General features: G+C 33.1%; 2 protein-coding genes across 2 annotated transcripts in view; both read right to left on the bottom strand.

Moving 5' to 3' along the window:
• Positions 1–6,958, bottom strand: part of LOC102595815 (autophagy-related protein 101) — an 8,732-nt gene extending 1,774 nt beyond the window's left edge. The window contains exons 1-6 of the mRNA XM_006360171.2: positions 6,697–6,958; positions 6,564–6,600; positions 5,733–5,818; positions 5,064–5,159; positions 3,930–4,092; positions 3,658–3,820 (exon numbers count right to left, since the gene is read on the bottom strand). Coding sequence (XP_006360233.1) covers positions 3,658–3,820; positions 3,930–4,092; positions 5,064–5,159; positions 5,733–5,818; positions 6,564–6,600; positions 6,697–6,729 — 578 coding nt within the window. The 5' untranslated portion in view covers positions 6,730–6,958. The remainder of the gene's footprint in view (positions 1–3,657; positions 3,821–3,929; positions 4,093–5,063; positions 5,160–5,732; positions 5,819–6,563; positions 6,601–6,696) is intronic.
• Positions 6,959–9,335: 2,377 nt separating this feature from the next.
• Positions 9,336–13,985, bottom strand: LOC102595490 (L-ascorbate oxidase homolog). The gene is made up of 9 exons (XM_006360170.2): positions 13,425–13,985; positions 13,070–13,261; positions 12,839–12,948; positions 12,144–12,414; positions 11,534–11,630; positions 11,060–11,405; positions 10,284–10,649; positions 10,113–10,191; positions 9,336–9,814 (listed from the first exon to the last, which is right to left on the bottom strand). Exons 2-9 carry the CDS (start codon positions 13,211–13,213, stop codon positions 9,608–9,610), a joined length of 1,620 nt encoding a protein of 539 aa, XP_006360232.1. The 5' UTR covers positions 13,214–13,261; positions 13,425–13,985; the 3' UTR covers positions 9,336–9,607.
• Positions 13,986–18,338: the final 4,353 nt, after the last annotated feature.

Genomic DNA, 18,338 nt, shown 5'->3' with positions numbered 1-18,338 from the left:
AAACATAAAATATAAACGTAATCATCATGAAAGACAATAACCAAAAAGGGACAAAAGTGGTTAACTCCAACTTAATTCTAAACCTAAACATTATATATATATATATATATATATATATATAATGTTTAGGTTTAGAATTAAGTTGGAGTTAACCACTTTTGTCCTTTTTTGGTTATTGCCTTTCATAATGATTACGTTTATATTTTATGTTTGAATAATATCTATAATAGGTATACTTATAAGTATTGTGTTTTAAGTTTTACTTATGATTTATATTAGAAAGAATATTTAAGGGATTAAATATTATTACTTTGGTTATATATGTTATTAATTATTGACATAACCGAATAACCAAACCGAAAAAAGCCGAACCGAATAGAGGAAAACCAAACCAAACCAAATTTATTTTGGATCGGATTGGGTTACACTTTTACAAAACCAAAAACCGAAAATCCAAACCGAATGCACACCCCTAGTCTCAATTGTAATTAGTGGTCCATTTCCAAACTACTTTTCCTCGCACAACTTCGGCCAGAGGAAATAGTTTGACTCCACAGAAACACCCAAAACTTTGGCCAGAGGAAATAGTTTATTGACCAGCCATTAGAAGCAGAAGGAACCAAATTGAAGTAGAAGGAAGACACTGATCTGAGTATGAGACCCACAGTTGAGTGTGCGTCTTTGGAAAACAATAATTACTCAGCTAGTGATATAGCTAAAACTTGGGCTAGAGGATATAGTTTATTGACTAACCATTAGAAGCAGAAGGAACAAAACCTAAGTTGCATTGACTCTTCACATTCGGTGCCGCACTTGTGTCGACATGACATGGGTGTGGGATCCACCTGATATGGTCATTCGCTTTTGGGTACTTTGACTAAATTACTAAATTCAATAGTGAAATTCAAGCAGATACAATGATTTTTTAAATCAAAACAAAAATTAGGGTGAAATCCTAATTTAGGTATATAATTTTTTATTGTTTAAAGATATTTTGTATTAGAAATTCCGCAACCAATCATGTCAGGCGTTCGACTACTGAAGCCATCCATCTTGTATGGAGATTGTTGGAACAGTATAAGGACAAAAAGAGGGACTTACACATGGTGTTCATTGACCTAAAAAAGACGTGTGATAAAGTCCCTAGAGAGGTCCTTTGGAGATGTTTGTAGAGTTTAGAGGTTTATATGTGGCTTATAGTAGGACTATTAAAGACATGTACGATGGAACCAAAACTCGATTAGGACAGTGAGAGGTGATTCGGAGCACTTCCCGATCGTGATGGGATTGCACGAGGAATCAACTATTAGCCCGTTCCTTTTTGCCTTAGTGATGGATGTATTGACACGATATAGTCAAGGGGAGGTGTTGTGGTGTTTATTTTTGGCAGATGACATAGTATTAATTGATGAGATGCATGATGGAGTTAATGATAGGATGGAAGTTTGGAGAGAGACTAAAAGGTTATAAGTTAAGTAGGACTAAGAGTCTAAGACAGAGTACTTGGACGACAAGTTTAGTGTTTTGACACATGAGGTAGAGGTGGAAGTGAAGTGACTAGACACATGAGGTAGAGGTGCAAGTATATTGACTTCCCAAGAGAGAAGCTACAGGTACCTCGGGTCCGTAATTCAAGGAGATAGGGCGATTGACGATGATGTCGCACACTATATTGGAGTAGGTGGGTGAAATAGAGGCTAGCCAAATGTGTCGCCAAGGCTTAAAAGTAAGGTTTGCAGAGTAGTTAGACTAACTATTGTATGGGGTTTGAGTGTTTGGCCAGTCAAAAATGCCCATGTTCAAAAGACGAAGGTAGCAGAGATGAGAATGCGCATGCGCAGATGGATGTATGGGCATACTACGAGAGATGATTAAGAACGGAGTTATATGGTACAAGGTGGGAGTGGCCTCCATGGCGGACAAGATGAGGGAAGCGATGTTGAGATGGTTCGGACACGTGAAAAGGAAGTGCAAGGATGCGCCAGTGAGGAGGCATGAGAGGTTGGGTATAATAGGAGTTGGGAGAAATAGAGGTAAGCCGAAGAAAAACTAGGGGAGATGATTAAACAAGACATGACACTACTTTAACTGATTGAGACATGGCACAAGACATGGCACAACTTCAACTGACTGAGGACATGACCCTAGATAGAAAGGCATGGAGGTCAAGGATTAGGGTAGAAGGGTAGTAGATAGTCGAGTGTTGTCATGCTTCCAGTAGTATGCTTTAGGTATCACGTTGTTTTTTCTTCAATATGTATTGAATATATGTCGCTACCTTGTTTTGTGCATTGGTATATTGTTGTCTCTTTTTCTTTCTTACTATATTGCTTTTTTGAGTAGAGATCCTACCCTCTACACACCCACTTGTGGGATTACACTAAGTATGTTGTTGTTAAAGTCCATAACCAGAAGGTGCTTCAAAGATGTTTATAGGTCAACATCACTGTCAAATGTGCAATGAACTCAAGAAGTCTATCAAGACCTCTTATATCATTTGCTAATAGCCATGTTACACCAAAAAATCAAAAAGGAAATGCATTTGTACTAAATAATTACAGATTCAAACTTGCTCTCAAAAATTTGTGCATTCCTTTCCTTCCACATAGTCCACCATAATTTAGGCATATTTTTATAACTCTATTTTTAGATATTTGAATTATTTTTAGCCGAATTCCCGTACCCATACCATCTAATCTTAGAATTTAGATCATGAAGGATCTAACCTCTAGATCGCATCCATATCGGACATCCGCACCTCTCGAGCAACTTAGAACAAAATTGAAGTATAAAGAAGAAAAAGAGATCTGTGCACTATACCCATGACAGAGTATGTGTCTTTGACAAAAGGCAATTACTGAGCGAGTGTTATAGCCAAACTTGAGGCTCAAAAACCACACATCCTACAAAAACTTAAATCTTTCATAAAAAGATAAACTTTAGCCAAATTAACATATTAACAAGTTCAAGCATAGTAAAGTGGCACATGTAAGTGCATTACTTGTACAAATGAGCATATATGAGAAAAAGAATACTACAAGTATGGAAAGAACATATTAGGCTATTAACCAAAATAGTCATGCAGGTCATCAGACCCAGAAATAAGTGTCTACTCAACAAACTGCACTGATATCAATTTAAGCTAGAAGTAGGAGAAGAGGAACACTGAGACAACATAGGGTGGTAGACCATAGTTATCATAAGCCTATTCCACTTTCGCTTTCTACTTATGCAGACAAGGAGAACATCAGGACTGAAGGTATAATCTTTTTGCCTTAGGTCAATAACCCCACAAATGTGAAGATTTTGAAGATATTATATCTCATCTAAAGGCCTTAGTATATTTTCTTTCAAGAAGAAAAAGGATATTCATATAAGCTGATCACCTACTTACTATGGCAAGAAGTTGAAAACAAATAACATAAATGCCAAATTGCAGTACCAAAGCAGATTATAACTTCGTGCAGGAAGAAACTCAAGAAAATCAAATGCCTTTCGGAATTCTAATCAATATAAATCAGAAAATTAAGCAAAACCGACAGAAACTAATCAATAATGATAGTTTGGAGTCAATAATAGCAAACCACTTGTATACTGATCTATGATGAGTAACAGAACTTAAGTACATGTTCACAACTTAGAGAAAAGGGAAATTACCTTGAGATAGTGATCTCATAGGGAAATGTGACACACTCAAGATTTGAAATCGCAGGAATGTGGTCCTTTTTCTCATTTACAAATTTTATTATCTGAAACATAACTTCACGAAGAGATGATTCCAACACTGTTCGCCGAGCACTCCTCTCCTCAGATGCACTCTCTGCAAAAAAAGGTTATACCTCCCTTTACAAAACTGACTAATGAACAAGTTGTAAAACCACATGGAAAAAATGTTTTCAAAAAAAAAAAGGAGAAAAAAAGTATGGTACCTCCTGGGTCAACTACTTTTGAGAGATGAGACTTGCCAGGATGACCTTTCGGATGATGAGCCACATTCAAATTTATATACCAGTGTTCCCAGTAAAAACGTTCAACTTTGGTAGTGAACCACGAGGCCTGCTTGTTTTTGACTTCACAGAAGGATAGGCAAATCTGCATACTTTCTCCATCCAGTTACACAAATATGTATGTTGAGGTTACAACAGAAAGTTCATTTAGATATTTAGACCAGTACTGATTTCACTAGTGATTAAAATTCCACAAGATACTTATATCACTAGTCAAAAGGTTACAGGCAACAATATCCTGAGAAAAAATGCAACATTGCACAACAACAGGAGCTTCACTGTGAAATCCTGTTACTGGAATATGATCTCTAATCAGACAATGGGAATGGTGTGGCCATGGAAGCTAATCTGGAAGATTAAATCCCTCATAAGGTGTCATGTTTCTCATGGTTGGTGATAGGCATGTCTAACTCATGAAGTGTAACAGAGAAGTGGTATACAGGTTTGCTTAAGGTGTTACATGTGTGAAAAAGAGGCAGAGGTTAACAACCACTTATTTCAACATTGCAAAACAGTTGTAAATCTGTGGGACATGTTCTTATGTATACTTGGAGTTAGCTGGGTAATGCCCAGAACTTCTTTAGACATGCTGAAACAAAGCGAAGGAATGGGCAGAAGGAGAAGATCAAAAGAGGACCGGTGGAAATGCATTCCAGCTTGCATCTTATAAACACTTTGGAAGGAAAGGAATGTAAGATCCCATGATGGGCAAGCTAGCAGCATTCAAAAGATCAAGATGAAGAGTCTGAGTTTGCTGTATTTTGGTGTAAATAGGACATGGCGGGGGAGGCAGAAAGTCTAGTGGACTCTATAGGACAACTGTAAAGTATTTTTTGGTTTTTGTTTATCATGATGCTCCCAGGGGTTGTAAATCCCACCATCAATTTTTCTTGATGAGTTTTTTGGTGTGAATACAAGGTTACAGTTATCAAAAGAAAAGGAAATGGCAATAAGAATATGTAAACACTGAACAGAACTATAAAGTAGGAAAGTGAATGGCCATTGGCCAAAACAGTGATCATCACCAACAGAAACAAACTGCAACCACTGACTAACCTGATTTTTCCTGTTAGGGTGCTTCTCGACTCTGTCGATGAATAGGGTAATCTTCTCTTCAATTTTCTTTTCAACCTCCACATCACCACACTGTGTCTACATAACATAACATGAAAGAATAATAAACCAAAAGTATACCATAAAATAGTAAGTATCAGCAGCTTATACTGATCAAAAATAAATATCAGCAACTTATTGCATCACTATGAAAGATCTATCAAAAAATAGGGAAAGGATAAAATAAAAAAATAAAAAAAGACACGTGATATATTACAGTATTACACCAACCTCTCCTTGAGACTAACAAAATTTGAAGGACCTCGCTTTTGGTTCTATATTATAGAGTGATTTCCCTCTAGTTCAATGTGTCATTAGAAACGTCTTCCACTAATAGTGAACAATTTGTTTGACCATTAATTCACCTTCTCTTGAAAAAAAAATAGAATATATTAGCTTCTAATGAAAAAGCATAGTGGTCATCTACTCCTTTTCCAAAATTCATGATGTCATATCCACATCTCATGTCTCGTTTTTGAATAATCAAGAGTCCTCCTGCCACAATACCTTAATCCATTTTTTTCCACACACCACACTGATTTGAAAAGAAAAAGAAAACAAGGAAAAAGAGATGAAGCCTACCATCTACCACTACAAGAATTTATTACTTACATATGTAATGTCAAAAAGTTCCAAATCAACATCCTTCGGCCGCAGCAGGCCTAAGGCTCTGTGGAACATAATTGTATGTAAAATACCTGCAATTGACCATTCAATTGTTTAGGATAGAGCTGCACAGTGTATCAAACTACAGTCAAAATTGTTTGGAACTCTGCGCCTGCAATCATTGAATGATGAAATCTAGGAGGAACTGACCTCAAAATAGCAAACAAGCAAAAGCACAGAAGGAAGAATGTCAAAAGCAGATTCTTTAGAACACATGAACAATGTGACATGTGAACAAAGTTGTTCAGCTATTCATCAACATAAGCAAAAACTTTTAGGCTGAAATAGGTATCTTGTACAATTAAAGATCTTATCTAAGTCAACTCTGGTATGTGATTTTCATGCACCAATCCATTTTAATCCGCACGACTTCCTCTATATCTAACTGTTGATTATTTCCTATCATCCAATGCTTCCATTTCAAAAAGAAAAATCTCATCTTCAACAGGAACCAATTTGTAATCTAGAGAGGAATTTGTTATTCAATTATAGAATTAGACATCAAAACTAACCAATACAAGCTAAAGCTGAGATCATACACAAAATTTAGTCAAACAAGTCAAATATAAGCTATGAGCTGAAAGTTTATCCATCGTATCACCCTAATTGCACATGAATTGGAGCATAGACAAATCCAAGGATTTAACAGGGATCGGGTGCATATGTGTGTTGGTGTAGGTATATTCTTCTTCGAGTCTTCTAAATACATATAACATTGTCTGAGCAGCAACTCTGTAATGGATTAATCCGTAGAATTCAAAAAGGAATTGAACTTACATCGGAGGACTTCTCGAATCTCAAAGTGCTCCACATCCTTCAGCCAGATAACCAGTGAAGAATTAAACGAAAATCAAGCCCACAAAAGAGAACTCAGAGCTCATATTCACACAATTCAAAAGTAGAAACTTACAAGTTCTTTTAGCTGACAAACTTCGCAATTCATGATTGATGATTCCTCTTTAGTAAATACTTCAAAAACAAGCCGCGATTGATCGAGGAGACGATGGAAGTGCTTAATCAAACCCTAGAGTGCAGTTTGAATTTCGCCGTGCGAACTGGAGAAAACGCAGAACTGAATTTCGCAAACGTAGTGAAGGAGCAATTTGTAGTTATCTTTGATTACAATTTATGGATTTCACTATTGAGTGAAGGCTATGGACTTCTTCCGGAGTTAATTAAATCAATTTTTAATTAACTTAAACAAGAAAATAAATCTTGCGCAAATACTGAAAATTAAATAATTTGTATATTGTCGAGTAATCGAAAAGCCAGAAACAATTTTTCGCTGCCCAAACAAAAGGAGAATAAATAGTACATAGTTTTATTATTGACCATTTTTTAAGTACGACTATGTTCAAGCTTAATTTTTTTTTTTTAATAACTTGACATAGTTAATTGAGTATAATTAAGAATATTGATTACTTTCTTATTCAGTAGCAACAGACCTAGATTTCGTGAATAAAATATGTACATAGGTTGTATATCTAAACAAGTGTTTCATATATATGTATATATATAAACAATTGTTTTTTTTTAGATGATGCAGGAAGAAGATAAATTGATGAGACCAAATCCTAATGCTGATCATAGCCAAAAAAAAATTGGATAAATGGCAAATGGCTACTATGCATTTGGATGGGAAGTTCAATTAATAGGATTAGCTTCTTTTTCTTTCTTTTTTTGCAAAAGAACACACATAAAAGCATTTAACCAATAGAAAGAAAATAAATTAAAGATATTTTGTGATTTAATTGTTTTAACAGCCATACTCTTGGATAAATATTTGAATGGATTATTTGATTGTATAAATTATAGGAACCACATATTACAAGTACTAAATAACATCATATCCCTTCTAGTTTTCTATTTACCAAAAATCCCTTAAAAATGATGTTTGCGGGATACATAGCGTTGTGCACGAGATACATTAGGTGTGATACATTCCACATAGCGGGATACATAGCGTTGTGCACGGGGTACATGCGGGATACATAGCGTTGTGCACGGGATACATAGGTAATAAGGGATTTTTGAAATTTTTGAAATAAGTAGGGATAAATGGATATTAAGGTAAGTAAAGGAGTGTAGTTAAGTAATTTGTCCTATTTGATTTGTGGAAAAGTTATTTCGGTGTTATATTCCTAAAATCTAAAAAAAATTTGATAAATTATCCACATTTCAGATAGAATAAAATAACACCAAATTTAAGATACAATTTATTCTAAAATTAGTTACTATATTAAAATAAAATAAAATAAAATATAATCTCAAAATATCCCAAGAACCAAATAACCCTGGGTTATTGGCAATCAAGTTGTTTCATATGTTTAACAGTTTAAGAACCTATCAGGTGGCAAGCAAACATCTTTAAAAGTAATACTGATAAACTGAACGGTAGGGGTGTACATGACCGGGTTGGTTCGGGTTTTTCAAATATCAAACCAAATTATTTGTGTCGGATTTTTAAATCTATAAACCAAATCAAACCAATAAAACTCGGGTTTTTCTACCTCAGGTCTTTTTGGATTTTTTCGGGTTTTTCAGATTTTTCCGGTAAAGTATTCATACAAACATATAATTTACTTGTACTTCAAATATTTCTTTAGTCCTACCAAAATACAACTATCTAAGGTGTTTCTTAAGAAAATAACACAAAATATAATATGAGTAATGACACTAAAATATCCAACAAAATAATAATAATAATGAAAATCACGTAAAACAAATATTGCAAATTAGCAAATCATAATGAAGATGATCATAATTTAAAAGTACTAAATCATGCTAAAATAAGTTTAATAAGTACTTAGTTACATGACTAAATATTAAAGGAAATTAAAATTAGATTATGTATTTGAATTGTCTAAACCAATGTAAATCCAAAGAACAATTATTTAATACTATTGTCATTCTTAGTGTTGAATTGATTTTCATTTTACATTAGTATTAATTTGATTTTGATTTAAACTTTATTATAATTACAAACATACGTGGACTATAATCTTATTGAACCATTCAAAATTCTAAGTTTCAAATTTGAAATAATATATTAAAAAGATAAAAACTATGAAAAAGTATAAGAAATATTTTAAAATTATATCAAAGTAAATATTTTTATGTATAAAATAAATTTTAAAATTATATATATAATGTCGGGTTGGTTTGGTCTCGGGTTGATTTTTTTAGTTAAAACCAAATCAATCCAAATATAGTCGATTTTTTTTTTCAATACCAAACCAAGTCAAACCAACCACTAGTCGGGTTTTTTTTCTCGATTTGACTCGGTTTACGATTTGATTCGATTTTCGATTCGATTCGATTTTCGATTCGATTTTGTACACCCCTAAACTAAAGTATGAATATGTCACTTTAACAATATTAAATCATACATGAAGTGAATAATACATCTTATATTTTTGTCCAAAAAAGATATAAAAGTAATTATTTACCTATTCTAATATTTTTATTATAAATACACCCACGCATGCTAAGTGACCCCAAATTCTGTTTTTCAGATATGAGATAACCACGGAATGATTGTAACATATTGGTCGTTAAAAAAACTCATCTTTCATCTTCATCAGGCCATATACATCATTTATCATGGAATGTTCACAAGGCTGTTTAATACTATAATCTTTCGGTCAAGGTTCCATAAATATAGTAAAATCTTAAATATCAAATATTAACTTACTCACAAAATATTTGCTTGCTATGTATTACAACATATGTAGCAAGTAGTTTCTTTTGCCGGCATCTCTTGTAGTCAACCTCTTATGACCAAGAAAACATAATATTACTTTAATAAATATGAGACCAAATTAAGGATGTCGAAGAGCATCAGCTTTGCCACAGAGAAGAGCATTGGTAGGTATGTCATATTCATTAGCTAAACTGGATGTTGGATTGTATACCCTGAGGTAAGCCTGTTGTCCAAGATATTGTCTATCCCACATTGCAGACCTCAAATTCCACATTCCTTGGTTGTCCAATGACACAAATATAGCAGTCCAAGATTTAGGATAAACCTGCAACAAACATTTCATGTTGAAGCTTAGCAACTGCAAAATTCAGCTTTCCATGAATCAATAGTACTTAACTAAAATGATCAAAAATGACATACATGGACAGTGTTGAGGATTTTTATTTACTATAATAGGTCATTTACCATGTTTTGTAGGTCACCGACCCATACTTGCTATAAGAAGTTACATGTAGTTGAATTCTAAGTAACCTGATAGTATAAAACTTCTTTACACTGTCCATGTAATTAAGTAGATTCTTTACTTAAACAGTTGCATTGTCGAGGAGGAAACTGGGAATTACCTGTGTAGTATGTCTTGTAAGAGCATCAACAAGATTATACCCTTTTCTACTAGCTTGTGTCCAAGTACCTGATCCGAAACTGCAAATATTAACAACAGTAAGCGTAAGAAAACTTAAGCCGACCTTACACCAAGTGCAGTGAATCAAAACTTTTTAATGATTACAACATACCCTACGACCCAGAAATCATAACCGTCAAGATGCCAAGATTGCATTGTGTCTTCATTGTTTTGGAAAACGATTTCGAGGAACTCATGGAGAGAAGATGGCAACACAGCTGTAGCTAGGTGTGGAGAATCAGCAGTGGGAGCACTTCGAATGGAATCCAAAGTGAACACCCCGGGGATGTTAAAGTGATCAGCAAGCTTCAGAGGAGTGTCAGGATGAATGTAAGAGATACCATTGACAGCATATCTCTGCTTCCCGTTGATAAGTGGTGCAGAGTTGGCAAGCAAAATTGTCCTTGAAGGTGTAATTTTTCCATAATGGAATGAACCCTGAGGATTTGGTCTAGCTGCATTAGATGTCAGATTCCACCTTCAAAACGAAAACAACTTAGGTTATGAAAAGTTATAATCATCATAGCTGGGAACTTTTCCTTCCCATATTCCTAATTATATGTTTGGTTAAAAATGCTAAGCTGGTGCAACAGAATAATCATTCCCATTAAGGACACTGCAGCAGGAAGACTCATGTTACTTCCCTTGCAAACAAACAGTTTACCTCTCTGAAGTGTTCTCGTGGTAGTTGCTACCCTTGTTATTACTAAAATATTTAAGGTTACCCTTCACCCTAGCGATCTATGAACGTCCATTCATGGTGAATCGAACGAAAAAGTTCACCAAGTACAGGACTAACTACAAGAAAGGAAGCCATGATTCTAAAACTTGAGAGGTCATAATGCATAGATGTGAGGAGGCAGTGAATGCACATTGGATGATGTGTACCTGATTGTTCTGGCTTGCATCAACGACCACTGAAATTGATTAACTGGACCAGCTGGCACAGGTCCAGATACAGGTGTTTGAGAGTTTGTGTAGTGGAGCACTGAGGTGGAAGTAAGAACAGTTGTCGTGAACCTTGTAGATGCAACAATGTAGTAGTCCTTTGGAGATTGATCCAATGTGACAAGGATAGATAAAGATTGACCAACATGGACATCAAAAGAATCGTATAAATTTTGAATGACATGCGATCCTTCAACCTCTACCAGCTTCATCTTGTGGCCCTGAATTCTGAAGTTAATGGTAGTTTTCAAACCCACATTTGAAATCCTGAACATATATGTTTTGCCTGTAAATGAAAAGCAAGATTGGTGTTGTTAATGAGTTGTTACTTGTAGAGGGTAAAATAGCAGCACATTTTGATGGTGAATGGCAATTAAGTAATGAACATGGGCATTAGAGAATATTGAGAATAACCTTGATCGCCAGTGAAAGTTGACTGCTTTTGGCCATTTATAAGGAGACCATCTGGGAAGGGAAGAGACTTCCCTGAATCCAATATTTGCCGCAATGCCTGCAAGTCCCCAGGATACGAAAAAATTGAGTATCCTTGTAATTAAGAAAAACCTTCATACATGAGAGCAATGGAAAACTTCATGTAATTTCCTTCAAGCAGTTTCCTAAATAAGTTTTGACATTTCCTCAAAATTCTTAAAAATGAAAACATAACAGATACATAAAAATCTTTAGACTATAGCGGAAAGGTCTGAAAAATATATTTCAATTTTAATTAGATGTCCCAAATATATCAAGAAAGAATGCATTTATACATATCGTTAGATGAAACAAAAATTAGGGTCCTCAATAAGTTACTTCTAGCATCTGACTGATCAGGGGCGGAGCTAGAGAGAAAGCTACAGGGTTGGCAGAACACAATAGCTTTGGTCAAATTTATGCAGAACCAAGTAAGCTATCCTTTTTAGAATTCAAAACCCATAAACTCAAACTTCTGGCTCCGCCGATGTGACTGACGGTAGCTAAATTTAATAGAAAAGAGAAGACTACAAGAAATAGGCAGTAGACTCACCTTATGACTAGTCTTGTACCAATCACCAATAAGCAAACTGAAATCTCCAGCAGGTTTTGCATATGGAACAGGGATTACAGATCTCGCATAAACATTAAGCACTCCAAAACCTCCAGCAGCTCTGTGCAGTTGAGTTGAAGGGAAATAAGTATAGCTCCCAATCTGATCTTTAGGTTGAAACTTGTAAATGTAATTTCTGTTTGGAGGAATAGGACAATTTGTTCCCAAAACTCCGTCTTGCCAAGAGTTCTTTCTCTGTTTGATTCCGTTCCTAAATATGATAAGCAATATTACATTTAACACTGCCCTTTCCAGCTCTTCTACTCATGAACACTCAAGCAACAGAAACATCATGAGAATGCAGTCATCCTAGTCAGTTGCCACAATCCAAAGGGGGAACACATTTTGAAAGAAAAAAGTGCAACAACAACAAAGCCAGTGTAATCCCATAAGTGAGGTCTGAGGAGGGTAAGATGTATGCAGCCTTACCCCTACCTTCCTGGGGTAGAGAGGTTGTTTCCGAAACCCTTGGCAACCCTCCTCCTTTATCCTGACTTAGGCGACCATGTGAACGAGCTAACACAATCAAGTACAGTAAACGGAATTAACCACGAATAAGTAAGTTTTAAGAAGTTAAGGCCATATTCAAGCAAATGTAAGTACATAAAGGGATAGATTGGAAAAAGGAAACTCACCATGTCAAGAGAAGGGGCTCATCCAACTTATTAATCAAGTTGAGGACAATATTATCATTAGTGACAAGGTCAAGCCTAGGACCAGGGAATTGGCCATTGATAAGGATTACCTACCAAGTTCAAAGATCAAAACTTTCATTAAAAAAACTGAAGTTCTTCATTAATCCATATCAAGACAAAGTGACAAAACAACACAAAGATCAACAACTAAAACGGAAACATAGTACTAACCTGCTGGGGAGTACCTAATAGAGAAGCCATTCCATAAGTGGCAGTCCATGTGAAGTATTTATAAGGATCCTCTGCTTTTATAACAGAGACAGCCCAAAAAATCAAGATTCCACAAAGCAAATGAAGCAAAGCTAATTTCCCCATTGGAGAAGTGGTGAAAGAATAGACACCCAAACCCCTTTTATAATATACCTGCAAAATCCAAGTTAACATAACAATGTAACAGATCTTCAAGTACAAAAGAGACAATTAGAGATGACATTAAGAAATCCTTGAACATTTTCAGCTCAAACAAGAATGTAATAACAAAAAAAAAGAAGATAACAGCTTTAAACAGAACAAGAAAGGAACATACCAAGTTCTTGAAGTGTCTAGCTGAGTATTTCTACTAAAATTGGGGGGGAAATGAAAGAATGGTACATATGAAGCTATCACTTTCTGAGTTCTTGATAGGTTGCTTCACTATCTTCAGGAGTGAAGCAGTTTGAATATGAAGCAGCAGATAAATAATGAATGGGTAGGTACAATTGGATGGGCCTAGCTATCTAATGCCAACTCTCATATTCGGCGTGTTCACGCGTTTTCACATATTTATGGGACATTACCTGCTTCATGCTCTCCCTCTCTCCCTCTCGCTTTACGAGACTCAATTAGACTAGTTTTTGAAATTAAACAAAATATATGAAAAATATTATAAGTAACAGTATTTTTCTATATTAAAAATATTGATTAAAATTGTACAATTTGATTTTGGATAAGCAAAATATGACCAGTATTGACATTGATTCCCATCTTTCTTTCTATCATTTTCATTTCTACAATTCTACTTTTGCCTTCATTTTCCAGGTGTAAAGAATAAAGAGAGAGGATAAAGAAGAAAGGGGATAGAAGTTTAACAATGATTAGGTAGTAGAAAGATTAAAGTTGCAGCAGCCAGCAAATAACAGAGAAAATTACAAATATGGTTTCTTATGTTTGGGCTAGTTCAAAATTATTCCTTCAAAACTTAGCACTTTTTGTCCCTATTATATTTACAAGAAACTTTAGCTGCCTCTGTGGAAAAGTAATTTTTTTAATAGAGAACTGAGGGAATATTATTTATTTGTATAATACATAAATATGCTTTAATTTGATCTCAATTTATATTTCTTTCAATTTGGATATACACAAAAAGACACTTAAGCTTATATTAAATTAAATAAATACGTTCTACATAACACTTCACGTCCTACGTAGTATCCACTGTCCTCATGTCAAGTATGACTTATACAAATTTAAATCTCTATACTCAAACTTAAAAAGCATAAATATAAAATAAAACTATATATATATTTTTATTTTTATTTTTATATATTTTTTATTTATAAAACTATATATATATATATATATTATTCCGGTGTGAATTAGAAAAACATGAAATATGGAAAGGAGAGAAAGAAGATAAAAATAATTATGAGGGAGACCCATGTGCTATGTTGGTTGTTGTGTGTACGTATTATTGATTTGGAAAGTATGGGGTCCAATGGCGACAACAAATGCGTTACAATTAAGATTTCATGCAAAAACAATATCCTTTAAAGACCCCATCGTTTTTTATTTTATTTCTTCTCATTTTGCCTCAATTGTGTGCTTTTCTGGAGCCATATTTTATATTATTTCAAAATTAGTATTTGATTATAAATTTTCAAATTTAATTTGAAGTTAGATTTTAAATTTTAAATATGCTTTTTTACTCCGTTTTAAAATTTTTAATAAAAGTTCTCTTTTTTTCTTGACAATAAATATAAACAAACATAATTTTATCTTTAAATTTATAAATTTCTGTTAAAGTAAAAAATATTTAAATTTTATGATCAAACACATGGATTAAATTTTTTGGATTAAGGACAGAATTATTCCCATCGTTTCAGCTATGTGATCAGAGAAATTTTTTGAGATAATACATGTGTTTTTTTTATGTATCTCAAAATAAAAGCCCCACCCACAATCCCCATAAAAAGGACATATTTGCACCGACTATTCGTTTTACGTTCTCTATATTTGTGTCAAGGTTTTTAAAATTATTGTACTTAAAATTGTTTTACTCAATTAAGTTGAAATGTGTTTTTTTTTATATATATGTATTTGATAAATTGATTGTACTTAGACGATTCTTAAACCCATTCTATTGATAGAAACTTCGGTTCAAAAGCCTTTGTCAAGGTGTTGCTAAGTTCCAGTATTTAGTGGGCCACCATTACTGAATTTGATAAACGAATATTTAGGTAAGAAAAAAACAAAATGTGCCAGTTATATATAAATTTTCTTACGATATAAATATATTTCAATGTCAATTTACGAAAAAGAAACAATATTAAAATTCACTTTAAAATTAGTATTATTTAAATAGTAAAAAAAATGGATAAAAGACTTTAATTAAAAATTATTTCTATTTAATTAATAGATTAATAAAACTATAGATAAACAGAAAATGGAAGATGAGAAAAGAGTTGAAGTTATATTAGAAAGATTTATCAGTTAAATTAATGAGAGAGAGTTAGATTAATATAAGTCTTGGTAAGGATATTTTGTGTTGAGCGAATTAAATTTTTGCTTGAAGTAAAAAATTGTAGCTTCGAATTGTTGCTGAAGAAATATTTTTTTCTTTACCAAATATTTCAATTTTTTTGGAAAAAGATAGAAGAAATCAATGTGCTTTTGACATCTTCTCAAGTTGTGTTATAATTCAAACTGTATTATCACTAAAAGTTTTAATTAAACAAAAACAAAGTTGATTGAATTTATTTCCTCTCCAGTCTCCTTACTTTAAATACCAATTTTGTTTTTTGAAAATGGCAATAAATGTGAATCGTGTTCTAGGCGTTAACTTGTCATTGTAAGATCCACTTACAAATGAAGTATATTAATTTATTCAAGATAACTGTACTTGTTTTCCTTCTTTAGATGGTGCTGAGATATATGGGAAATTGTTTTTATGGAAAATATTTTTAAAAAAAATTAATGTGTTTATTTATTTTTTGATGTTCGATATATTAGAAAAAAATATTTATATATAATATATACAAATATTAAAGGACGTAAAGAATGAAAGTATAGGTGTCAAATGAGCAATCGGGCTTAATTTGGGCAGATCAATTTCGGTTGAGTTAATAAATGAAGGATTTGGCTCCTCTCCATTTCTCTTCTCTCCATTTTCTTCAAGTTCTAGATTGGATTAGAGACACATGTCATAGTTTAAAATTAATGGTTGAGATGTAATTGATTAAATCAAAGTCCTAACTATAGTTATTTACTTCCATATCTTTACTTTTTAAATATTTTTGCAATCCTTTATATTTTCCCTAAATATATTAAAAACTTTTCTTTATTGCCATGTATACATACAGTAAAACCTCTATAAATTAATACAAGCTAAATTAATAATCTCTCTAAAGTAATATTTTCCTCCGGTTCCGACTTGAGCCAAAGGAAAAAATCACCAATTTCGATAAGATAATAAGATAACATATTTCCAGAAGACCCCTATATAAATATATGGTCCCATTAATATCATAAATTAATAATTCTTTAAAAGTACAAATATATCTAAGACGATTTAGTTAAATATGATTCTATTGTGTTCTGTTTTTTCTTAAAATTTAAATCTAGTTGAAGCTTAGCTCTTATTTTTCTTATTGCATCCAAGAGTTCTCTGGTGTTGTCTTTTCGAACTGCACCATAAAATTATGAAGAGTTCTAGATGCAATAAGTGTTTCCTTACGCGTAACTGGTTCCAAAGGTATAGTATCATCTTCAACTTCATCATCAACATTGATTTTCCTGATGGTATCCACAATTTCTTCTACGCTCAGGACCTCTAAACATGTATCACTTTCACCCGGATAATCCAACAGGTTATTGACATCCATTTTATTGTGGTAACCGAGATCATTAATCATGACCTCAAGTTCATGAATGACGTTTTCACAAGTGAGTTCATTCAAATTCTCTGAGATTGCATCCCCCGAACGAATTTTACAGTGTCGAAAATAATTAGCTATTGTCTCTTGCTGAACATTTGTTGTCCAAGCAGGGATTACAAAATTGATAGCATACAAAGCATTAATCTTTGCTAGATCAGTTTGTCCAACTTCATAGCCTTCTAATATCCTAGGATAAAATCTGTTACGATAATACATCTTGAAAGCTCTTATTATCCCAACATCACAAGGTTGAATTTTGGATGTCATGTTGGGTGGTAAGAAAAATAATTCAACATTTTGTAGTCTCTCATATTTCTATTATGGGCTGGACAATTATCTACCATAAGCAAAACTCGTCTACCATGCATTTTGTGGTCAAACCAACGAATATATTCATCAAAAAGCACACTTTTCATCCATTCTCTTTTGATTGCACGATAGTGACAATTCAATAAATATGATACATAATTTAGTAAGATATAATAATTTTGATATAATCAAAATTAACCTTCATTAAATCTCAAACCATTCTTTAAATTAATAAATATTAATTTATCGATTAAATAATATCTCTATAAAATAATAAAATTTTATGGTCCCACCTATATTAATTTATAGAGGTTTTACTGTATTTAAACTTTTACTAAATATTTTACTTTTATGAAAACATTATAATACAGTTAAATGTTTTTATTATTCTAATAGAGTATTAAGCGCTACAGTGTCTATAGAGCAATATGGACTCCATTTAGGGAGTAAGAAAGAATTTAAAGTTGAGTGACAAAATTTATTGTACTCCTAAAATTAAAAATAACGTCAGGTCACAATTTTTAATTTTTAATTTGGCAAATATTATTTGAGAAATGGCAAACGTTAGGGAAAAAGGTAAAAAATCAGCAAAAAATTACACAAGTAATTAAGAAAAGAAATTCTTTTAAATATATTTAGGAAAAAATATAATGTAAATCTAGAATTGTTGGATTGCAAAAATATTTAAGAAGAAAATATATGGAAGTAATAATTATGGTTAGGACTTTGTTTTAATCAATTAGATCTCAACCAATAATTCTAAACTATGGCATGTGTCTCCAATCCAAGCTAGAACTTGGAAAAAATGGAGAGGAGCCGAATCCTACCAGTTGGTAAAGGTGTAACATCCGACAATTTGAAATAGCTTTGAAGGGGCCTAGAATTGGAAATTTTCATTTTTGGAAAAGGATTTGAAAAATCTGAAAATTCAAAATTTGGCCAAGTATGGAAAATGTGAATTTTTGGCCAACTTTGAACAGCCATAAATTCTAGCTCAG

This window comes from Solanum tuberosum, unplaced genomic scaffold (genome assembly GCF_000226075.1).
Source record: "Solanum tuberosum cultivar DM 1-3 516 R44 unplaced genomic scaffold, SolTub_3.0 scf00316, whole genome shotgun sequence".
NCBI classification, from domain to species: domain Eukaryota; kingdom Viridiplantae; phylum Streptophyta; class Magnoliopsida; order Solanales; family Solanaceae; genus Solanum; species Solanum tuberosum.
This window is presented reverse-complemented; position numbering and strand designations above follow the sequence as displayed.

Coding starts and splice junctions, on each gene's coding strand:
- LOC102595490 (XM_006360170.2), bottom strand. CDS start 13,213: ATGGGGAAATTAGCTTTGCTTCATTTGCTTTGTGGAATCTTGATTTTT. Junction 12,949..13,069: donor TATTAGGTACTCCCCAGCAG/GTTAGTACTATG, acceptor TGAACTTGGTAG/GTAATCCTTATCAATGGCCA. Junction 10,650..11,059: donor ATGCAAGCCAGAACAATCAG/GTACACATCATC, acceptor TTCGTTTTGAAG/GTGGAATCTGACATCTAATG.